General features: G+C 41.3%; 1 protein-coding gene across 1 annotated transcript in view; it reads right to left on the bottom strand.

Annotated features, from left to right (window-relative positions):
- The window catches only part of LOC113996140 (pituitary adenylate cyclase-activating polypeptide type I receptor-like), a 72,571-nt gene that overhangs the window by 24,304 nt on the left and 28,393 nt on the right, over positions 1 to 19,874 (bottom strand). Inside the window, exons 4-11 of the mRNA XM_039382409.1 lie at positions 15,620 to 15,655; positions 14,928 to 14,969; positions 13,171 to 13,274; positions 12,525 to 12,622; positions 11,955 to 12,087; positions 9,651 to 9,804; positions 5,440 to 5,500; positions 863 to 932 (exon numbers count right to left, since the gene is read on the bottom strand). Coding sequence (XP_039238343.1) covers positions 863 to 932; positions 5,440 to 5,500; positions 9,651 to 9,804; positions 11,955 to 12,087; positions 12,525 to 12,622; positions 13,171 to 13,274; positions 14,928 to 14,969; positions 15,620 to 15,655 — 698 coding nt within the window. The remainder of the gene's footprint in view (positions 1 to 862; positions 933 to 5,439; positions 5,501 to 9,650; positions 9,805 to 11,954; positions 12,088 to 12,524; positions 12,623 to 13,170; positions 13,275 to 14,927; positions 14,970 to 15,619; positions 15,656 to 19,874) is intronic.

Raw genomic sequence — 19,874 nt, 5'->3', positions numbered from 1 at the left:
TTTCAGGTGCCCCTAACCCTCTTGTCTGGGCTCTCGATCTAGTTTCCAACTGCAGGAGCCCAACAACACCTTAAAATCCCCATATTCTTTTGGGGCACCAGAATATCTCCTTCTCTGGAGATATTCAAAAGCCATCTGGACACAATCTTGGATAATGTGTTCTAGGGGATCCTGCTTGAACAGGGAGGGTGGACAAGATGACCTCCAGTGGTCCCTTCCAATCTTACCCCTCCTGTGGTTCTGAGAAGCCCAAACAGGGCTCGTTAGAACCTCTCAATCATCCATAAATGGGTATCCAACAGCATTTGAGTCAAATCCAAGACCTCCATCAGCTAAAGAGAGCTTAGATACCTTGCAGAGAATTTAGTATCTTGCCCTATGACCACAATACTATTATAAATCTAATATTAGATAAATGCAGCTGTGAAATTTGTTCCATTCAACAGCCAGAGTCCATTTTCCTGGTGGCTGGCATCTGGTATTGTTTTAGATGTCCTGGAGTGTCCCATTTGGCTTTCAGCTGCTGCCCCAAACGGCCCAGGGTTCTCACACACCCTATACCATGTCTCCCAGCCCCACACAAATGCTCCACACGCTCTGGGGTGTTTTAGTGTCTGTGTTTAAACAACTGAATAACCCTTTGTCTGCACAGTCTTTGCTTACAGGCAGAGAACCATCATTTAATTTGCACTAAAACTTCTTTTTAACAGTGGAATTATGAATCATTGTGGGTGGCAAATGATGGGCATTCAGAGAAGGTGCCCACCAGCCCATCATGGTTTGTAAAGGTATTTGAAGATATTTAAATTGGGTTTTTGTCCTCAGAAGAGCTGAGGAAGTGTCTACTCCAAGTCCTACTTACCATGATTGATCCAACCACAGGACCCTTGATCACCCACCACAAGGCAGTGTTGTCATTCATGTCCCAGCAGCTGCAGTCATTGAGGAAAAAATGGGATAGGGAGAGAGAAGGGAAGAGAAAAAGATATAACAAATAAGTTAATACACTTATAATCATTTTGAAGGGGTCAGAGAGTGGGAGATCGGTCTTGCAGCTAAATTATTTTGGGTTCAAAGTACAGGTTCTTTAGTTTGTCCTTGTTGTAGCTTTATTTAACAGCCTTTCCCAACTTACCTGAGAGTCAAATAAGTATTTTTGTGGCAGTTTAAATGTCACTTCCTCCTAAACAGCTTAGATATTATGGAAAATGCCTTAATATGTGTTTCTGTGCCTACAGTACAACTGTAAATTTGTCTCTTTTACAAAAAAAAGACATAGATGCCCCAAAGGGTAAGAGATAGTTATTCCAAAGTTTGATTCCTCAGTTGCTTTTCCACAGTTAACAGACATGAGTGTGGGTTTCTGACCCTGATATGAGAATTCTTACACATTTCTAGTACACCAGGATGTACCAGAGCCTGGTTGTACTCACAGATGGGAATGAAAGTCCAGCCAAGGAGCAAAGATTCATCTGAGAAGGTTCAAGAACTGGACAACAGTTGGGGTCAGTCCCTTTTTTAAGCTGTTGGGGATGAGGGATCATAAATAAAATGACATTTCTACCTGAGCATTTAAAATCTTCCTTTACATTCACCAAAGAATTCTCCAGAAGTTTACTCCACATAGGTTCATTTGGACATTTATTTGTAGTAAAAGCTAAATGTAGGACCTATATATAAATATATATAGTGTTTTAATGTTAACAGACATTTTTAAAGCTAGAAAACCACTAATAATGAAAAGAATCTTGTTTTTCCACCCCTGCTACACTGTTGTAATGACAATTACATATAATTGAGACATAATGTCTTAATGACTGTTTTAAGTCATCAAGAATTTGACTGTCAGCTAAAATTTTCTTTCATTTTTCTCCACTTTCTTCCCCTGATATTTGCCTCTAGAAAATACAAAAATCATGAAAAACTGTCTACTTTGTACCTGCAGTTCTGAGAAGAAGGTTTGGCCTCCCGCTGGGAGCACAACCACAAATCCCAGCAGTGGCTGTCACGGTGCATTTGTCAGATGCCAAGAAACAATTGGAACAAGCACACAGGAATAAAACACTGCTGGTCTGATGAGAGCTTAATGCAACTTCTGTGTCACTGGAATGGTTGTCTGGTGGCATCTGGGGGAAAAGTGAAAATCTTTCCTTTGAACAAAACTATTTACATGTGTAAAAGTGAGGAGGCAGAGCTAAAATCCCATCCTCAAAGTGCATGTGGGAGGAATCCCAAGTGGCTGAGTGATGCCTGGCTCAGAAATTCCAGCTGAACTTACTTTTTCCATTGAACAATTTTCATTATATTTCACTTAGACAGTATTTTACTGGATTTCCATAAAACCAATAAGAAGGATGTGTGTGGTATAGCTGATGAGAAGAGAGAAAATGTAGAGGTGGGGTGTCAAATTTGCACAAAATTATGCATTTTTGCTTCTGTTTGCAATGCCCAGAAACCTAAGGTCACCCAAAATCCACAAGACTGATGGCTGAGATTTTCAAATGCAAATTAATATCTTTGAGTAACCTCACTGTGGATGCCTAACTTAAGTGGATAAATGGAAGTGGATAAATGTTCAGAGGGAACTCCTCACCCACAGCCTGGAAATCAGGCTCTCTTCAGTGATCAACAATTGAATTCCCCAAAACAAAATCACCTAAAATCACCAATTATCTTTTAAATTATTTGTGTGTTTATAAATTAGGTGCTGCCCTCTGAAAATTACCCTTTGTGTCAGAGCTCAACCTCCTTCAATGGATATTAAATCTACACTGAAAGTCTTTAGTGAGTTGACCAATGCTGGAAGAATCTGGGAAAATTCTGATATTAATTTAAACAGATATTGATGTATGGTAGTTTGTCTGTGTAAAAATTAGAAATTAAAGGGAAAGGAATCTCCCTCCTCTAGTTCCAGTCATCTCTACTGAAGACATGGACAGCCCAGGAATCTGGTTGGGACAAAGAGACACTTGGAGGTTGTTTTGGAGTGTTTTTTCCACACTGAGGTATTTTAAATCTGGGCTCTGGGGTGATACATCATCCCCTACAAATTCCTATCCTTTTAGACCTTTTCCTCAGCTTTTACAGGATGAGCTCAATTTCCAACCTCTGCCTTGTGGATGTCAACAAGAAATCAGATGAAGCTCACACAGAGGTTTATCATTAGTATTTTTTTTTGTCCCAGTCCCTGTGACATCTGTAGGATGGATGGAGTGGAAGAAACATCATCTTCTTCTCAGCTAAATGTGGCCAGAAGGAAAAACAAGCAAAGCACAACAGAGCAGTCAGTGTTATCAGCCAACAAGCTGCTCCACATAAACAGGCTCCCTAATTTCCTTCAGATGCATCACTGCAGTGCAGGTCAGACAGGCAGGACTCTTTTCCAGGATGGAGGAAGGGAAGGGAGCCCATGGGCTGGGGGAGGGATGTGATTTCCATCTGAAAAGGCCAGAGTCTGCTCTCTGCCACATCTCTGGTGTCCATCTGGAATAACTCCCTTTAATTCAACACCAGAGCTCTGGATAAGCAGACAGCTGGATTTATCTCCACAAACCTGTCACTGGCAGGGATGGGAGTCAGGAGCTGAAGTCAAGGGAGCTCTGCCAGTTTTGCAAGGAACAAGCAGAAGGAGACTCAGACTCCGTGTCTGTATTTCAGTCCATGCCTTTGCCACTGTGGTTTTCCAGTTCAGTAATTCCTGTAGTGTTTTCAGGCTCTGTGTTGGCTTCTCCCCTACCCCCTGAACAATGCCTGCTGATTTTTAAAAAGTAACCACTGAGACTCTCAGCTAGAATCTGCCTGAATGTGTTGCATGCTAAATAGCTTCTCTAAGTAAAAGAAAATAAAGGTTTTTGTTGGTTTTTTTTTCCTTCTTTTCCTTCTGTGAGATGTTCTCTCTACCTGCAAAACCCTACTTGGACTTCTAAGAGGAATTAATGCACTTAGGACCAGTGTTGTGATCATAATAATGACACAACAGGGGTTTCTGGCTTGTTTTGCATGGAAAGAAATGATTTAATTTGTCTTAATGTCACAATGGAACATTGGGTCAAAGCACTGGCATCCCCAGTGGAGGAAGGGCTTTATGTGTTTTCCAGAGAGTCTGAAACAAGAAGGATGAAGAAAACCTGGTAGAAAAATGAGTCTTGTGCAAATTGTACATCCAGGTGTCTCCAACGTGAGGAGAAATTAAAGCATAAGCCTAAATCTCTTGGAAATGGGATTTGGGTACAAAATGCCTTTCACTCAGTTCTATGTTTTCGAAGAACCATTTTTGAAATTTTACTCACTTTCCCTCATTTTTCTAACATTTCACCGAGTTCAAACATAGATGGCATGGAAAAAAACATTGCTAATTTTGTGTTTTCAGGGTGGACATACATATCCATCCCTACCTGCCACATCTGCTGCCCTATCAAGTCAGTCAATCTACTGCCTACTGAGATATGCAGGTCCATCTCTGGGAGCAGCTTTTCCTTCTGGTCCTTCAGAAAAGGATTCAGGATATTTGCAGGGCTTTTTTTCCTCTACCAAAAGAGACAGTTTAGGTATAATCTACTCTCTTGAATCTTTCTGAAATTACTTAAATTTTAATTTTTTTCTTCACACAGAAGACAGGGTGTGGATTTCTGTCTCACCCCTGTTCATCTCCCCTGCTGGAAACCCTCCTCAGTGGGAAGCTAAACTTCTAATTGCCTCTGTAAATCAAAGCTCAGCAATGCCCTGGGCAGATTTCACTCATTTCATCAGAGATACCCCCAGTAATTTCCACAGCTGAGCTCATCCCCTTTGTCCTTCTCCATAATCAGCTGGAAAGGGGCAGGAATTACATGTGTGATTCACCTCTCAGCTCTTTTAAGATGAGATAAACCACATCCTGGACTCCACTAATTTGCTGGAGTGGGGAATGGAGGGCAGTGGAGTCAACTGCAGGTTTACAGGCTTGATGCCTACAGCTTTTTTTAGGAATTGCCCTGTGCAATAACAGCACAGACATCAAATTGTGGTTCTGTATTCAAATGAACAGGGCAGGACTTGAACAGTGGACCTGAATTACTGGTGTACACAAAAAACAATGTCAGAAATGGAAGGAGAAAAGAAGACAAGTTGAATGGCCTCAAGCTGCACCAGAGTAGGTTCAGGTTGGACATGAGGAAGAATTTTTTCACTGAAAGGGTTGTAAGAATTGGCAGGGGCTGCCCAGGGAGGTGGTGGAGTCCCAGCCCTGGAGGTGTCCAAGGAATGACTGGATGTGGCACTCAGTGCTCTGGGCTGGGGGACAAGGTTGGGATCAATCCAAGGTTGGCCTTGATGATCTTGGAGGTCTTTTCCAACCTCAATGACTCCACGATTCCATATCCTCTAACCCCTACATTTCCATGCCATCCTTGCCATGGTGCTGAAGGCACATGGGCTGGTTTCCCATGCAGCAATACCTACCCAGTGTCATCAAAGTGAAGCCTCAGCACTGCCCAGACAGTGACACAGATTGTTGGGGTACCTGCAGAGGACGAGAAGGTGACACCATTAAAAGTTCCAGGCACATCCAATATCCAGCAGTGAGCACTTCATGCAACCTCTCTACTGAGGTTTTACTCCCCCAACAGCACTTGTGCACCAAAGACTGCAATTCCTTGCATTGATTCAGAGCTCTAGAAACAATTGGTGGGTGGGATTGCAGGAGCAAAACTGATAGCAGGGAAAAATGATGCTCCTTCAGGCCATTATTGCTCCAAGTTGCTGCACTACATCTTGTTGCATGAAGAGGAAAACAAAGTCTGCACAGAATAGAAGCAGTGACATCCTGTCTAGAGCTGCTGCAATGATGCAATAATTGCAGAGGGCCAGATGTTGAGCTGCAATGGCATTATTGGATTCCCTGGATTCTTTTGAGGTTCAGTTGTGAATTATTTGCATATGTTGAATTTTCTCTATTGTTGTGTAAATAACTGCTTTTGCTTTACTTATTCAATCAAAACAAATCAATAGGGAAGTTTCCCTAACTCATGGGAATACTAAAATTTTTTCTTTAAAAAAACCCCCCACAACAAAACAACAGCCTCTCAAAAGAGAATATTGGATATAATTTCTATTCCAGGCATTACTTCACTCTTTCAAAAAATGCATGTAAAATGCAAATTTAATCAAAACACCAAGAATCCACTGAGAAACATGGATTTATTTTCCTTTCTAAAAACTCTGAAAGTGTGATTTTTTCAGTGGAAATATTTTTATAAAGTAATACAGTCTTGAAAGACAACTCTGGGTAAGTTGGATCTACATTTTATGGTAAATAAAACTTTTGATTAGGAAACTGCTGACATCTATTCAGGCACCACTGGAGAAATGAAGTGCTAAAAAGCAAACAAAACGAGGACCTTGGTAACCCAGCTCACTGCAGTGAATGAGACTCATAAAAGCTGACAAGAACAATTGTATTTCATATATTTTGCAAGGTTGTGTTGATGTTGCATTAATTAGTCATCTGATTGAACCCATTTAAATGAGTCTCTGTCACATCTCATATTCCCACTCCCAGAAATGCAAATTTCCCTGTTAGACCTGATGACTGATGGAGCCCTCCTCCTTGAAATAAGCACATGGGGGAATACTGGAAAGGAAGATGATATAAAGAAATAAAATGACAGGCTTTGGGGAGGAGAAACCATGCATATTTAATGTCAGTTGAAGTCTTCTGTTCTGACAGGTGAATACCTAGAAAACATGGAGATCTTTGTGCCCTTATCAGATGAACAGTAGCAAAATTAATTTTTAAATATCGAACTTTAATTTTAGTTTTATCAAATTAATTTTGAAATAGCAAATATCTGCCCAGAGAACTTGTGGGTGTCCCATCCCTGGAAGTGTCCAAGGTCAGCTTGGAGCAACTTGGGATAGTGGAAGGTGTCCCTGCCCATGGCAGAGGGTGGGAATGACATGAGCTTTAAGGTCCCTTCCAACCCAAACCATTCTGTGATTCTCTGATTCTATGGAACATGGCTCTCACATTTTGTCTAGTTTGCACTGATTTGCACTGTATAAATTTGGATGCTACGAATAGTGTTCCAAATCTGAAAAAAAATGTGCAGGAGGGCAGAATTAAACTAAATTGTGTCCTAAAAATATAGTTCAAAAAAAACCCCCCACATTTCAGATCTGCTTGGAGCTTTGAACCATCTGCTGTATGAATATACATATACCCACAGAACTTTTCTTTACATCAAAAGATTTATGTCTCTTCATCACTTTCTTTTCAGCTTCTGAGCAACATTAGAAAACAGACAAACCCCAAAGGCTGAGAAGAGAGTTATCCTTGCTGGCTGTGTCCCTGCCCTGGGCACGGGGCAGGCATTAGGAGAGAACTCAGGAAGACAGCAGTCTGTCTATCCAGAGAACTTCCCAGCATGTTGCAGATGTGAGGAGAGAAAAAATTGCCTGGATCAACAGAGCCATCTGCAGCTCTCATTAATCAAACGAGGACACTGCCGTGCTCAGCACATTTCAGGACGCAGATAAACATCCAGATGCTGCAAAATGCTGAGCTCTTGCTGATTGTTGCTTCAGTGCAACTCCCTCCCCACCAGCTCTGAGCTGAGGGGCTGCTTTGGCTCTATAGGAATTGCATCCAGAGTCTGGAAGTGCTTTAGTTCCTGCCAAGTGCTTCAACCAGGGCAGGGGAGCTGCCAGTCAAGGTGGAGTATGCAGGAGGTGAGACAATAATTGTGTTAAAAAACAAACCCAAAACATCCACATCTGCAGGTTCTCTTAGTGCTGTCAATGGATACTATTGATGCTGCTTTGAATATGAAGTGATTTGAGTCTGTTCCCAGTTCTGGGGCTCTCAGGGTAAGATGGACATGGACCTGATGCAATGAGCCCAGAGGAGGCCACGGAGATGCTCCAAGGGCTGGAGCCCCTCTGCTCTGGAGCCAGGCTGGGAGAGCTGGGGGGGTTCACCTGGAGAAGAGAAGGCTCCAGGGAGACCTGAGAGCCCCTTCCAGGGCCTAAAGGGGCTCCAGGAGAGTTGGAGAGGGACTGGAGACAAGGGATGGAGGGATAGGCTTTAAACTGCCAGAGGGCAGGGTTCGATGGGATACTGGGAGGAAATTCTTCCCTGTGAGGGTGGGGAGGCCCTGGCACAGGTTGCCCAGAGAAGCTGTGGCTGCCCCATCCCTGGAAGTGTCCAAGACCAGGTTGGACAGGGCTTGGAGCAACCTGGGTTAGTGGGAGGTGTCCCTGCCCATGGCAGGGAAGCGGGATGAGATGGTCTTTAAGATCCCTTCCAACCCAAACCACTCTAGGATTCTATGATATCTGTAAATTGAACAGCTGGATATTACTTATGGTATTCAACTCAGAACTAAATATTTTGAGGCTGCTTTACAGAATGAATTCATCTGGGTAGATCAGTCATTATAAAGACTGACTTCAAAATAAAAATAAATATCGGTTAATATATTTTGTGTTGCAGTATTCTCATATTCAGACAAACCTACAGATATGAAAATTGTGCAAACTTAATAAAAGGAACCCAGCAACCTCTGGCTTGTTCAGATTGCAGAGATTTATATATTTTTTTTCCTTTGCAATTGTCACATTTTCATGTATATAACTCCTAATTTCTCTTTGAGAACACAATTATGTCTCAGCTATAATGTGACTGTACATCTGTGGATAGTACAAAGGGAACTCTGAACACCCTTTCCAATAATTTCTTTTCCAAAAGCCTTTTCCAGTAACCATCCTTTCCCAATAGCTGTTTTATGCCATAGGTTATTTATGATTATTTGGTCCCTTCTTTCTTCTCTATACCTTCTCTTTAGCTTCTTTACTTCTATACCTTCTCTATATTTTTCTCCCTATTGTAGGGAGTCTTTGCCAGGAGATGAGAATTTTTGTGTACGTACAGTTGCCTCAGAAGGGGAAAACAAAATTATCTGTGGATTATCTGAAGATTCAGGTTACATAAAGATGTTTTTTACAAAGGAGAAAAGTTTAAGACATGGCGTTTTTTTTGTGTAGCCTTTACACATGAATATACAGGATTATTTCTAATTATTTCAGAAGCATGTTTAAGTATAAAAATAAGTTTAACCTTCTCAGGGCACATTTTAAATGAATGTACTCTTCTGCATTCACCATCTGACTTCTGCACGAAAACCTCAGCAAAGAACTGCTTGAATTAACACGTCACAGGAACCAATTTATCTCCAGAAGGCCAGAATGAAAAATAATTACACTGATTATCATCATGCAACCGGCCTTTCTGAAAGAAATCTTGTTTCTTCCCACTGCAAGCTTTTATTTCCCACCCAGGTAGGATGAGCATATGTGAATACCCTTTGGATACATTTTCAATTTAGCTGTTATCTGGGAGAAAGGCACAAATGAAGCAAATGGACTAGATTTAGGATTGTAGATTTGATTAAGCTGAAGAGCTTGATATTAAGATCATATTTTGTAGGAGGTAATTTTCTGTTGTGGACTTCATCTCTGCAAGGGGTGTCGTGTCCTCCAGATTCCAGTTCAACTCTGTTCAGGCAGGAAAAGCACAACACAGAGGTACTCCCACACAAAGACTAAAATTATACTTTGAAACCGAGTGTGGAAATCTCAGATGAGACACATTTCAGACAAGAAACATCACCTACCCCAGCCAATGATTGTGTACCAGTAGAAATATCTCCTCTCTGGGAAAAAGGTTTCTACCAACAAAGTGAAAAGGTACAGCCCCTCAATGAAAAGCCAGAAGTAGTTGGACATGACGCAGTAGTGAAAAAACACCATCACTGCTTTGCATTCCACCTGCAGAGAGTCGAGAGAAACAAAGTTATTTCTGTGTCGCTTCCGTCTAAGGGACAGAAAAAACTGCTTTTAACCTCTCCAAATCTCTCCGTGGAAAGAACTGGGGCTGGTATTGAACACTTCTAGGGGTAAAGTTTTTAAAGAATGAGAAGAATGTGAGGTACCACTCAAATGAGTGCCGCCTGAAAGGGGAGGAAGGCAGTTTTACCAGCATGAGGTGGTCAAGGAGCATCTGCAGACGGACAGTCTTGCACTGGGGGGAGTTCACATCCTCAGGGAACACCAAGTGCTAGATTTAAGCCCCCTCCCAAGCATTAAGTGCAGGGAAGAAAAGAATCTAGTTGTGTTTTGGGAAACCTAAGGAAGGATGTGAAATGGCAGGATGACTGTGGGGATCCCTGAGAGTGGGATCAGGGAGGATGCACCCTCCTGAGCACAGGTGAGAATTGCACTGCCTTGACACCATCAGGGGCTAAAAATGAAAGTGAGTGTGAGAGTAAAGAAGGCTGAGTGATTAACTGTAAAAAATGATGGAAGCTTTTGTTCATTGGTGGGGGAAAAAGCAGCAAACTAAAGAAAAATAATAATAAAAAAATTAAAATAATATGTTTGTTTAGCCCAGAGAAAAGGGTGCTCAGGGGAAACCTTATCACTCCCTACAACTACCTTAAATGAGGTTGTAGCAAAGTCTTCTCCCAGGTAATAAGAGATAGGACAATAAGAAATGGCCTCAAATTGCACCAGGAAAGGTTTATATTGGATATTAGTGAAAATTTCTTCATGAAAGGGTTTTCAAGCCATGGAAGAGGCTGCTCAGGAAGTGGTGGAGTCAGCACCCCTTGAGGAATTTAAAACATCCCTGGAGGTGTTTCAGAGATGTGTAGATGTAGCACTTGGGGTCATGGTTTAGTGGTGGATGAGGCAGTGCTGGGTTAATGGTTGGACTCCGTGATCTTAGAGGGTTTTTCCAACCTAAACCATTCTGTGATTCTCTGACAAAAGACTAAGGTGGAAACTGAGCTCTGCCCTGACTCTGTGAAAGCAGGACACACTGGTCTTTCCAGCGTTGCACCTTAGTGATGTTTTCAGATGTTTTAGATGTTTTCAGTCCTACAAAAGTAGGACTTCTCAACAAATCGGAGCAGAATCAGTGGATAAACTGGAAGCTCCTGCCTGAGGCAAATGGGAACCTGGCAGTTTTGGTTCGTTCTCACTTGCCTTCCACCCTCTGGGCCAAACCTACAACCAATGTGTTTCAACCAGCAGATCTTGAGTTTGTTCACAGAAGCTCTACCAGGAGGATTTGGGGATTGAATGGTGAATTTCGACGTGTACTGTGCTTCAAGTGTTTCAAAACAAAGAGGCAGATGCCACCATTGGAAGAGTGGTAGGAACAAACTACAGAACTAACATGTCTTCAGCTTTACCACAGAGAAGAATTAAGAGAAAAAAACTAGTTTCAGTGACAAAGAAAAGGCTGACTAAGAAACTACACAGCTGCTCTTTCCTTGTGGAAGTGACTCATAGGGAATTTAGCTCATAACTGGATGGATAAAGGAGAAGTCAGTTTATAGTTCCATCATAATTACACTCAGTGAGCTGATTTATCATATCAAATACTAGCCTTAACTGTGAAAGAAATTGGGATTTACACATAATATACAGCTAAATGCATCTGTGAAAGAGACTGCTTTTCATGAAACTCCACATTTCAGAGACAAACACGTGGCTCATACCAATGATTTGCTGAGAGTGTGACCATTGGATGCATTTTCTGTGTGAATGGTCACCCTGTTTACACAGGACTCTGCCTGACATCCAGAACAAATGAGGCTCTGGAGAAAAAACAGACCTTCAGAGGGAGGAAATTGCTTGTGCCTGCTCTCATCCCACCCACTGCTCTGCAGGCTGTGAAAGGGAGAAACAATCTGAGCAGAAACCAAAACCCATAGGTTTGTCCTGAAGGATTGGTTGCTGGACCCTGGTGACATCATGAGATACAACATCCAGTTTGGCTGTGAATTGGGAGGGCAGTTTATCGCCTTTTCTCTTAATGGCATCTCAGTTTATGACGCTCAACAGACTTGTGCTTGCCTCATTATTTTCTTTTATCTCATGCTGGAAAGAATCAAGGTTTCAGTTTTACTCACTGTTGAGATGAAGCAGTGGTTGCCATCCTGTTCAGCATAAAGAACCCCATCTTTGATGAACACAGATATTGCACGCAGGATGAACGAAACAAAGAGGTTCATGTGGATGAAATTCCGGGTGCAGTGAAGCTTCCTAGAGAGCAAAGAGGAAGGGAGGGGGAAAAGAAGAGAAATAAAGAAGAAAATGGTTGTATTTCATCACACTGGGCACATCTGCACATGGCCAGAGCACCTTGGTGCTAAGAATAGCAATATTTATAAGCCAGGACTGTGGTTAGTACTGATCTTAAGCCTGAGCAAGGGGAGGATTTGGGCATTTTCTTGTAGCAAAAAAATAGACCCAGTCCAATGCATCTTCTGAAGCTTCATAAAACAGACCCAAACTTTCTCCTGATGCATTTACAGCCTACAGAAATGTGACTACTGGAGTGTGTCCAAGCCGGGGGAGCAACTCAATTAAAGGGTTTTTTCCCTTGTATTCTACATCTGGTGAGGTAAAAGCTTGGACAAATGAGGTCCAGTTTCTCTCCTCCAGTGACCGAACAGCTCATTGCTCATGTCCTGACTCACCTGAAACGACACAGGATGACCATGGCAGTGGTGAGGGACACCAGGGAAGTGCTGTATCCCACCGTGTACAGAGCCTTCACAGACAGATAGTAGTAATCCTTGGGAGGCAAACAACACGTGGTTAAAGGATTCATCTACAGCCACATCTTCCTTACCCTGTCAACATGCAGGGGGGGAACCAGAGGCAGGATTTGTTTCTTGAACAGCCTGATTTCTCCTCTATTTCCTCTGAGATCTCACTGGATATCAGAGCTCTGCTCTATGTCAGCTGTGCCCTTGGCTTTGTGTACCATGAAGTTATTTGTCAGAGAGCTGCCAAAAGCTATCTTTATTTTTTTTGATCACTGTGCACACACCTGTAGGAAGGAAATAGTTGGCCGAGGAATTCTTTAGTCAGTAGGGGAAGAAGTGCAGGTTAACCCACGACTCTATAAGTTACAAACTGCATCAGGAGTAAAAACTCATCTTCTGTAAATATTCAGTACCAGGCTAAGAAGGATTTAAACCTCACATTTTTATACCCATAAATATCCGATTGCTTGTTCTGACCACTATCAAATCATAACACGATCAGAGGCTGGGCAAAAAGCAGTGCTGCTGCTGCTCCCCCCCTTCATTTGTTTATAATTACAAGAGTAATTCCCACCTGGTTATCGGACTCTGTCTCATTTTCGTCAAAGCCGCAGGCGTCGTAATAATGAGGGAAAGGTTCAGACCAGCCATCCTCAGTGCAATTCCTGCTGATGTCCCCTGTGCCAAATTGGGAATGTGACACTGTGGAAGCAGACTCCAGGACTTGCCCTCCCTCCCCTTGAAAAGAAAACCCCGCAGTTCTACTGAAAGCACTGTTTATCTGGACATCCATAGAGGATTTTAATCTTGACATTTAATAACATCATTGATGACCCAGTTCTACAATGGGTATCTATGGATGGCAAGCACTACAGTTGGCCACCAGAGAGCAAAAACATGTAATCAGAGTATTCAGTGTCTACAGACCACCAAAAATCTCATTCTCACGTGGGTACCTAAACCAGGGGGCTGCTAAAAGTCCAATTATCTCCATTGATTCTGAGAGGCATCTCGGGAATCCAGCTTTGCTGTGGACATCTACATTTCAGGGGGGCAAAGGGAAGTCCACTGCTTAAATACAGGCCCTTTATGCTATTTTAAGTGGTCTGTATCTGAGGCACATGCATGGGACTGGACCAGCTGTTGGGTGCCAGGCAGGATATGTGGGGTATCTGAACCAGCCATTATATATCCATGGTGAGGCAGCTGGTTTGTTTTCCTGTGGTCAGATATCATGTATCCCACTCAATTATCTTCAAGCATAGGCTCTGATTTGAGAGTGAATTTTTGGGGAAGGTCTGTAGGAAAACAGGTCTGTAGAAAAAGGAAAGATGGAGTGGGAATCTCTTTCCAATCTCTGTCTTCATGGCAATATGTTCATTTACAGATGGTTGCTTCAGTTGACAATTTAAAACCTGGTTCAGAGCTTCTTACATTCCTCTGTCTATTAATTGTTCCAATTCTGGCCTTTAAGCTCAATTTATAAGCTTATAACCCATTTTTTTGCCTAATCTGCTATAAAGACTAGATCCTATATGGCTTTCACTGACACATTCAGGCTTAAAACTGCACTGGAAAACTAGAGTTGGGGGTAGAAGAGGAAGGAATCTCTTCACACTCACTTTGCTACGAGGCTGCCTGAGGTGGGACAACCCTTGTGATGCTCTTTGGAAGCACCATCATCTTGCCAGAGCTCAGTGCCCTGGTTATAAAACTAGGGCTGGGCCTCTGGCTGCACTTCTTCCTCTCCAGCACAACAGAACAGCTTCCATGTCTTACAGTTTTTGGAGTTTCAGCTGTACCTTGACCAAAACTGATGGAAATTTCCAAGGTTTGGGTTTGGTTTTTGTTATTAAGGTTGTGCTGCTTTGAATTCTTAGAGCAGTTTAGTCGAGCAGCTCATGACCTTATTTTTAGAGCTTGTGTTTGCCATCCATGCAGCAGAATATATCTCTTTAATCACAGCATTCATTTAAAAACATCGCATTACTTGGCAAATTTTGGTAAATGACTCTTGCACATTCATCCCTAGTTTCCTATGGAAAATAACTACTGAATCATGGTGTTGACTGTCTTTAACACCATTTAGTAATTACTGTTAAGCAGGTAGATATCATTTATAGCAACACACTTCCCTAGATTGTAAGGCTTAATAGTGGAGGAATAAATTTTCATAATAGTGCTAAAAGTAACATAGCAGAAAATATATGATTATAATTAGTACTGATTAGAAAATAATACCAAAGTGGTAGGGGAAAAAAACCTCTGAGCTTCCTTTTTAACAGAGATAAATAAAAAGAGAAAAAAAACCTCCACGGTTTTATTTCTTACCTAGGGGAGACTGGGCTGTGCTTTCCAGCAGGTCGTAATCACCTGGAAAAGTGGAAATTTGGTATGAAATTGTTTTGATTGTGTTTTCTATTAGGACCCAAACTGGTCTCTGTGGAAATCAGTGAATAGGATGCAATTGATTTTTATTAGTTTAAATCAGGCCCAAAGGCAATAAATACTTGATTCTGTCTTACTCAGGAAGTAAATGTGGTTTTACTTGTGAGTTTAAATCAAAGTTGAACCTCTAAAATTAGAAAATAGGTACTGCAAGAAACAAGCACACAGCTAAAAACACAGGCAATCAAACCAGGAAAAGTTTAATTGTAAAATTATAGAAGTCAAATATTGTATCTTTAGGAATTTAGATTTATAATCCATAGGTATTTAAATATGGTCAGTTTTCAGAGAGTTAATGAAAAATTATTTTCATCCATCAATGACAAAAAATATTAACTAGTTGGTTTAAGTAAGATAATTTGATTTTGTGGGTTTAGGTTAAATCACATTGATTTATAAAGACTTATGAGATTTTTAATTTCACTTTTTATCTGAGAGTTACAAAGAACTAAATGTATGATTGTCATAATGGTCGATACACAAACAACTTTCCACTAATCTGATATTTCCATGTGCTCTGCACAGTTTTTGAGAACAGAGTTGCCTAAAAGGTAGGCAGCACAACTGGTTCTTACCTGCATGGGTTTGCCCCAAATTATCTACTTCCCAACCTGAAATGAGAAGGATAAAAGTAATTAATTCTTTCCTGATAATAGTTTGCAATTTAATTTTGATAACAGTTTGTTTCCCATAAGAGGAAGGGATGTAGCAGAGCCCAGAGAAGAACTGCAAGTTTAAATCTCTATTTCATTATTGGTCTTATGAATGGAAAGTGTTTTTCAGAAGATGGTGGATTGCATTGTGTTGTTAAATATCTGGTTATCAGGAAGTTTGATCAAACTCCAGGAATAATAAGAAAAACAGATGAGGGAGCTTTTTTTCTGAGGATTTTTTATTCTTTATTTCTTTCGTATTTTTAAGCGAGGGGGAAGATTCTGAAATAAGAAAGACCCACACACTTACCAAACATTGTGCCAAAATCCATGGTGATTTATGTACTAAAAGTACAGATGTTACAACACGAAATGATAACAATCTGGGTTTACATTAAAAAATGTCCTTTTCCTTTATTTCCTTTTCCTTTCTTTATTTCCTTTTCCTTCCTTAATTTCCTTTTCCTCTCTTCTATCATTCAAAAAATGATTACTTGGAGCGCCTAAAGCCAAATTCCCACCCAACATGCTAACTGTTTAATTCCAAAGTCAGACTCTGTTGGCCCCTCAGAGGATTGTGGCTCAGGCTGGGTGTTGGGGGATGCAGGAGCCATGGAGTGGTGCTGCTGCATCGTGCACAGACACCGAGGAGCCTCGTGAAGCTGCAGCAAAAAGCTCTGCCAGGGGCCCACAGAGCAGTGAAACAACATTTCCAGCACTTCACTGACCACTGCAGCAGGTTAAATGTTCAGAGCAGCTCAGTTCTGCATCCTCTGGAGCGACCACAGGGCTCCAGGTTGCTCCTGTTTTTAGCCCTGATGGTCCAGTATTAATTAGGGATTGGAAAAAAACTTCAAATTGTGTGAGAAGGTTTTCACTAACAGTAAAATCCCAGCAGAGTCTGATTTTGATCCTATGGGAAAAGAGAAAGCATTGAAGGACCTAAAATAATTCAGTTCAGCATAAAACATGTTTTCCAGTTTATACTTTTTCAAATTCCTTATCATGTAATAATTTAAAATCAATTAGAGAGAGAGTTATCTCTCTCTTCTATAATAAATCAGATGTGCTTTTTGATTTTCTGAGATAGAAAAAAAAGAGGGTTTGATGTGAAGGTGATGGAGGGAGTCTAGAAAACCCCTCTGAAGCATCAGGGAGGCTGTACTGTGACTTTGGATGGAGGTATTGAGCATCAAACCTCCACGCCCAACACACCAGTGACTCTGGAGGGTTAATACTGAAAGCCATGGTGAGAACTCCCTTGGGCTCCTGCCTTGTCTGCCCAGCTCCAGCTGCTTTGAGGATTTTACATATGGGAATTTAGGCTGGATATTAGAAAAGATTCTTCCCCCAGAGGCTGGTTGGGCACTGACCAGGCTCTCCAGGGCAGTGGGCACAGCCCCAAGGCTGCCAGAGCTCCAGGAGGGTTTGGCTGATCCTCTGGGGCACAGGGTGTGACTCTTGGGGCTGGGCAAGTGCAGGGCTAAGAGTTGGACTTTGATGATCCTTTTGGGTCCCTTCCAATCCAAGATATCCTATGATTCTATAATTCTAATTCTTGGGCGTTTGCAAATGTTGGATAAGTCTAAAAATTCTGAGGAGAGGTCACCAACGCTCTGAGCAAACCTCTTCTAGCAGAGATTGTTCAGCTGCTGCATCAGGCTGAACTGGCAGATGCTGCAGCAGAACTGGGGCTGTGCTCCAGGTTCTTGGCACAGTCACAGGAATGGCTCTGCAGAATATTTTGGACAGACCCGTTTCCCTCCTAGATCTACCAACCCCCAGGTTTAGTGACAGTGATACAGCTCAGATATAGGCACCTGTGCTGCTAAAATCCAACTTCAGAATGCAGAGATTGGGTTGTCGCGGGGGAATTTTCACCTGTGGGTTTAGTTGGCAATTAGAGGATCAATGAGCAAAGCACTGTTCCTTTATCCCTGTCTTTCCTGGTGTCTTCCCCAGCATGTGCCACTCAAATCAGCAGCTCCCATGGAACTGGCTCCTCACATGAGGTCACCTCAGACACCAGCCTATGCCTCACAGTGACCCACAAAAACAGGGTCAGAAGAAGCTGCAAGAAAAACTCCAAAAAACCCCTCTTTGACTCATAAAAAAACCTTTTTTATTTCATCATTTATGGAGTAATTTGACATTACAAACTGTCCAAAATTCTTTCTGGAGAAAGACCAGACCACTACTAAATGGATTGAAGCCTGATGTTCCTGGCATCCTGCACATTACACTGATGGCTCAGAAAAAGATATTTTTTTTTATGTTTAAACGTTTTAAATGGGTTTTTATTCCTATAATCTAAAAAGGATGAAATAAAAATTACCATTATTTCACTCCAAATATAGGTAGTAGTAAGTCACAGCGATGTTAAAATATTAGATTTGAGTTCATTTTGAATTTCATGACATCCATAATAACATTGAAGCATCATATTAATTTAGGTTTTCTGACATGAATAGGCTTTTTATAGTGACATTTTTATATATATACCCAAATTTTATTGCATTTCACTGTGTTTGGGCATTATGAAGGGATTCACACTTTCAATAAAGTTAATATTTTGATTGCTCTAAGAGCAAACTTGCCTTTTATTAACATATTTTTCTGTATATCTAAGCTCTACTAATGCACTGAAGACAGTTCCAGTGCAACCTTTGACTGTATAGGCTTTTAGGCTTGATTCATCAACCTAATTTTCCTTAATAAGCTACTGGAAAGTCAATTAGATTTATTTTGAACATCATACCCTGAATTGCAACTAAAAGTCAAAGTCCATCTATTAAATGTTGGAATAACATACATATATATCCCATTATATTTTTGTGTGTTTACATATATATACATACATTTATATTTATATACAAGGACATAGTGAGGAACATAGAGCCACCATCTGTAACTCCCTAAATTCCCTGTAACACCTTTAAATTCCCATGTGCCGCTGCTTCCCTTCTCTCAGACAATGCATATTTGTGTTTTCTGTATGAAAATATGGGTATTTACTTGACAGAAAACCATGCCAATGGCTGTGTGTGCCCACCTGTAGGAGAATGCAATGGAGTTCATATGGATTATTTCTGTGTTTAACATTTAACATATTTACACATACAGGGACAGAACCTGACCTTGCATTTGAGCTGGGGTTGTAAGGAAGCCCAGACACAGGGCAGTCCCTCTCATTTTTTCACACTATTACCCAGAAATGGTATTTTTGTGACTTATTGTTTTATTTAAGTGCCTTTCTGACTACAGAGACGACTCAGAAAATTTACTCTTGATGAGTGGGCAAGACTGTAGGGTCCCTCAGTGCATGGGCTTTCACAGAATCCTCTTGTTGCCTTACTCTTAGGACATAAACAGTGAGGAACTGGTGTATCAGACTTCACTGATGAAGAAAAAGCCCACTGATATGATTATACATATATACATATAATGGTATAATGAAATATGATGCTCTCCCAGAAATGAAGAATAAATAAAACAAGACTTTAATCTTCATTTTCACTGGAAACCCATTTTTCAGGGGATTAATTCAAGGATTACATTTTTGAGGGACTTTCGAAAAGGATGTGTAGTCACAGGAAAAGGGGGAATGGCTTCAACCTGCCAGAGGGCAGGGTTCGATGGGATATTGGGAAGAAATTCTTCCCTGGGAGAGTGGCGAGGCCCTGGCACAGGTTGCCCAGAGAAGCTGTGGTTGCCCCTGGATCCCTGGAAGTGTTCAAGGCCAGGTTGAACGGGGCTTGGAGCAACCTGGGCTAGTGGGAGGTGTCCCTGCCCCTGGCAGGGGATGGAACTGGATGATCCTTAAAGTTCCTTCCAACCCAAATCATTCTAAAATTCTATTGCTCTATGATAATAACACCTTAAATATCATGATTTTATGACTGACATGAATGACACTTGTGCTTTTCACACCCAAAATACAGAAATATGGACACAACGTCAGCTACTAAACAGTGTCTTACAACGCCATTCGTTAAATCAAGAATCGCTCATATTAGTCAATGAACTTCTGAAAAAGTCACTGTTATCCTCAACACAGGATGGTTTATCCAGCACATTGACAGGCTGTTTGACCAGACTGGACAGGTAAGTGTCACTCTTTGGGAAGAAATGCAAATCTTTCATCAGTGCTTTAATTGACATTATTAATTAGATGATA

The sequence above is a fragment of the Pipra filicauda genome, unplaced genomic scaffold, assembly GCF_003945595.2.
Source record: "Pipra filicauda isolate LSUMZ 115617 unplaced genomic scaffold, ASM394559v2 scaffold269_size1075953_pilon, whole genome shotgun sequence".
In the NCBI taxonomy this organism is placed as follows: domain Eukaryota; kingdom Metazoa; phylum Chordata; class Aves; order Passeriformes; family Pipridae; genus Pipra; species Pipra filicauda.
This window is presented reverse-complemented; position numbering and strand designations above follow the sequence as displayed.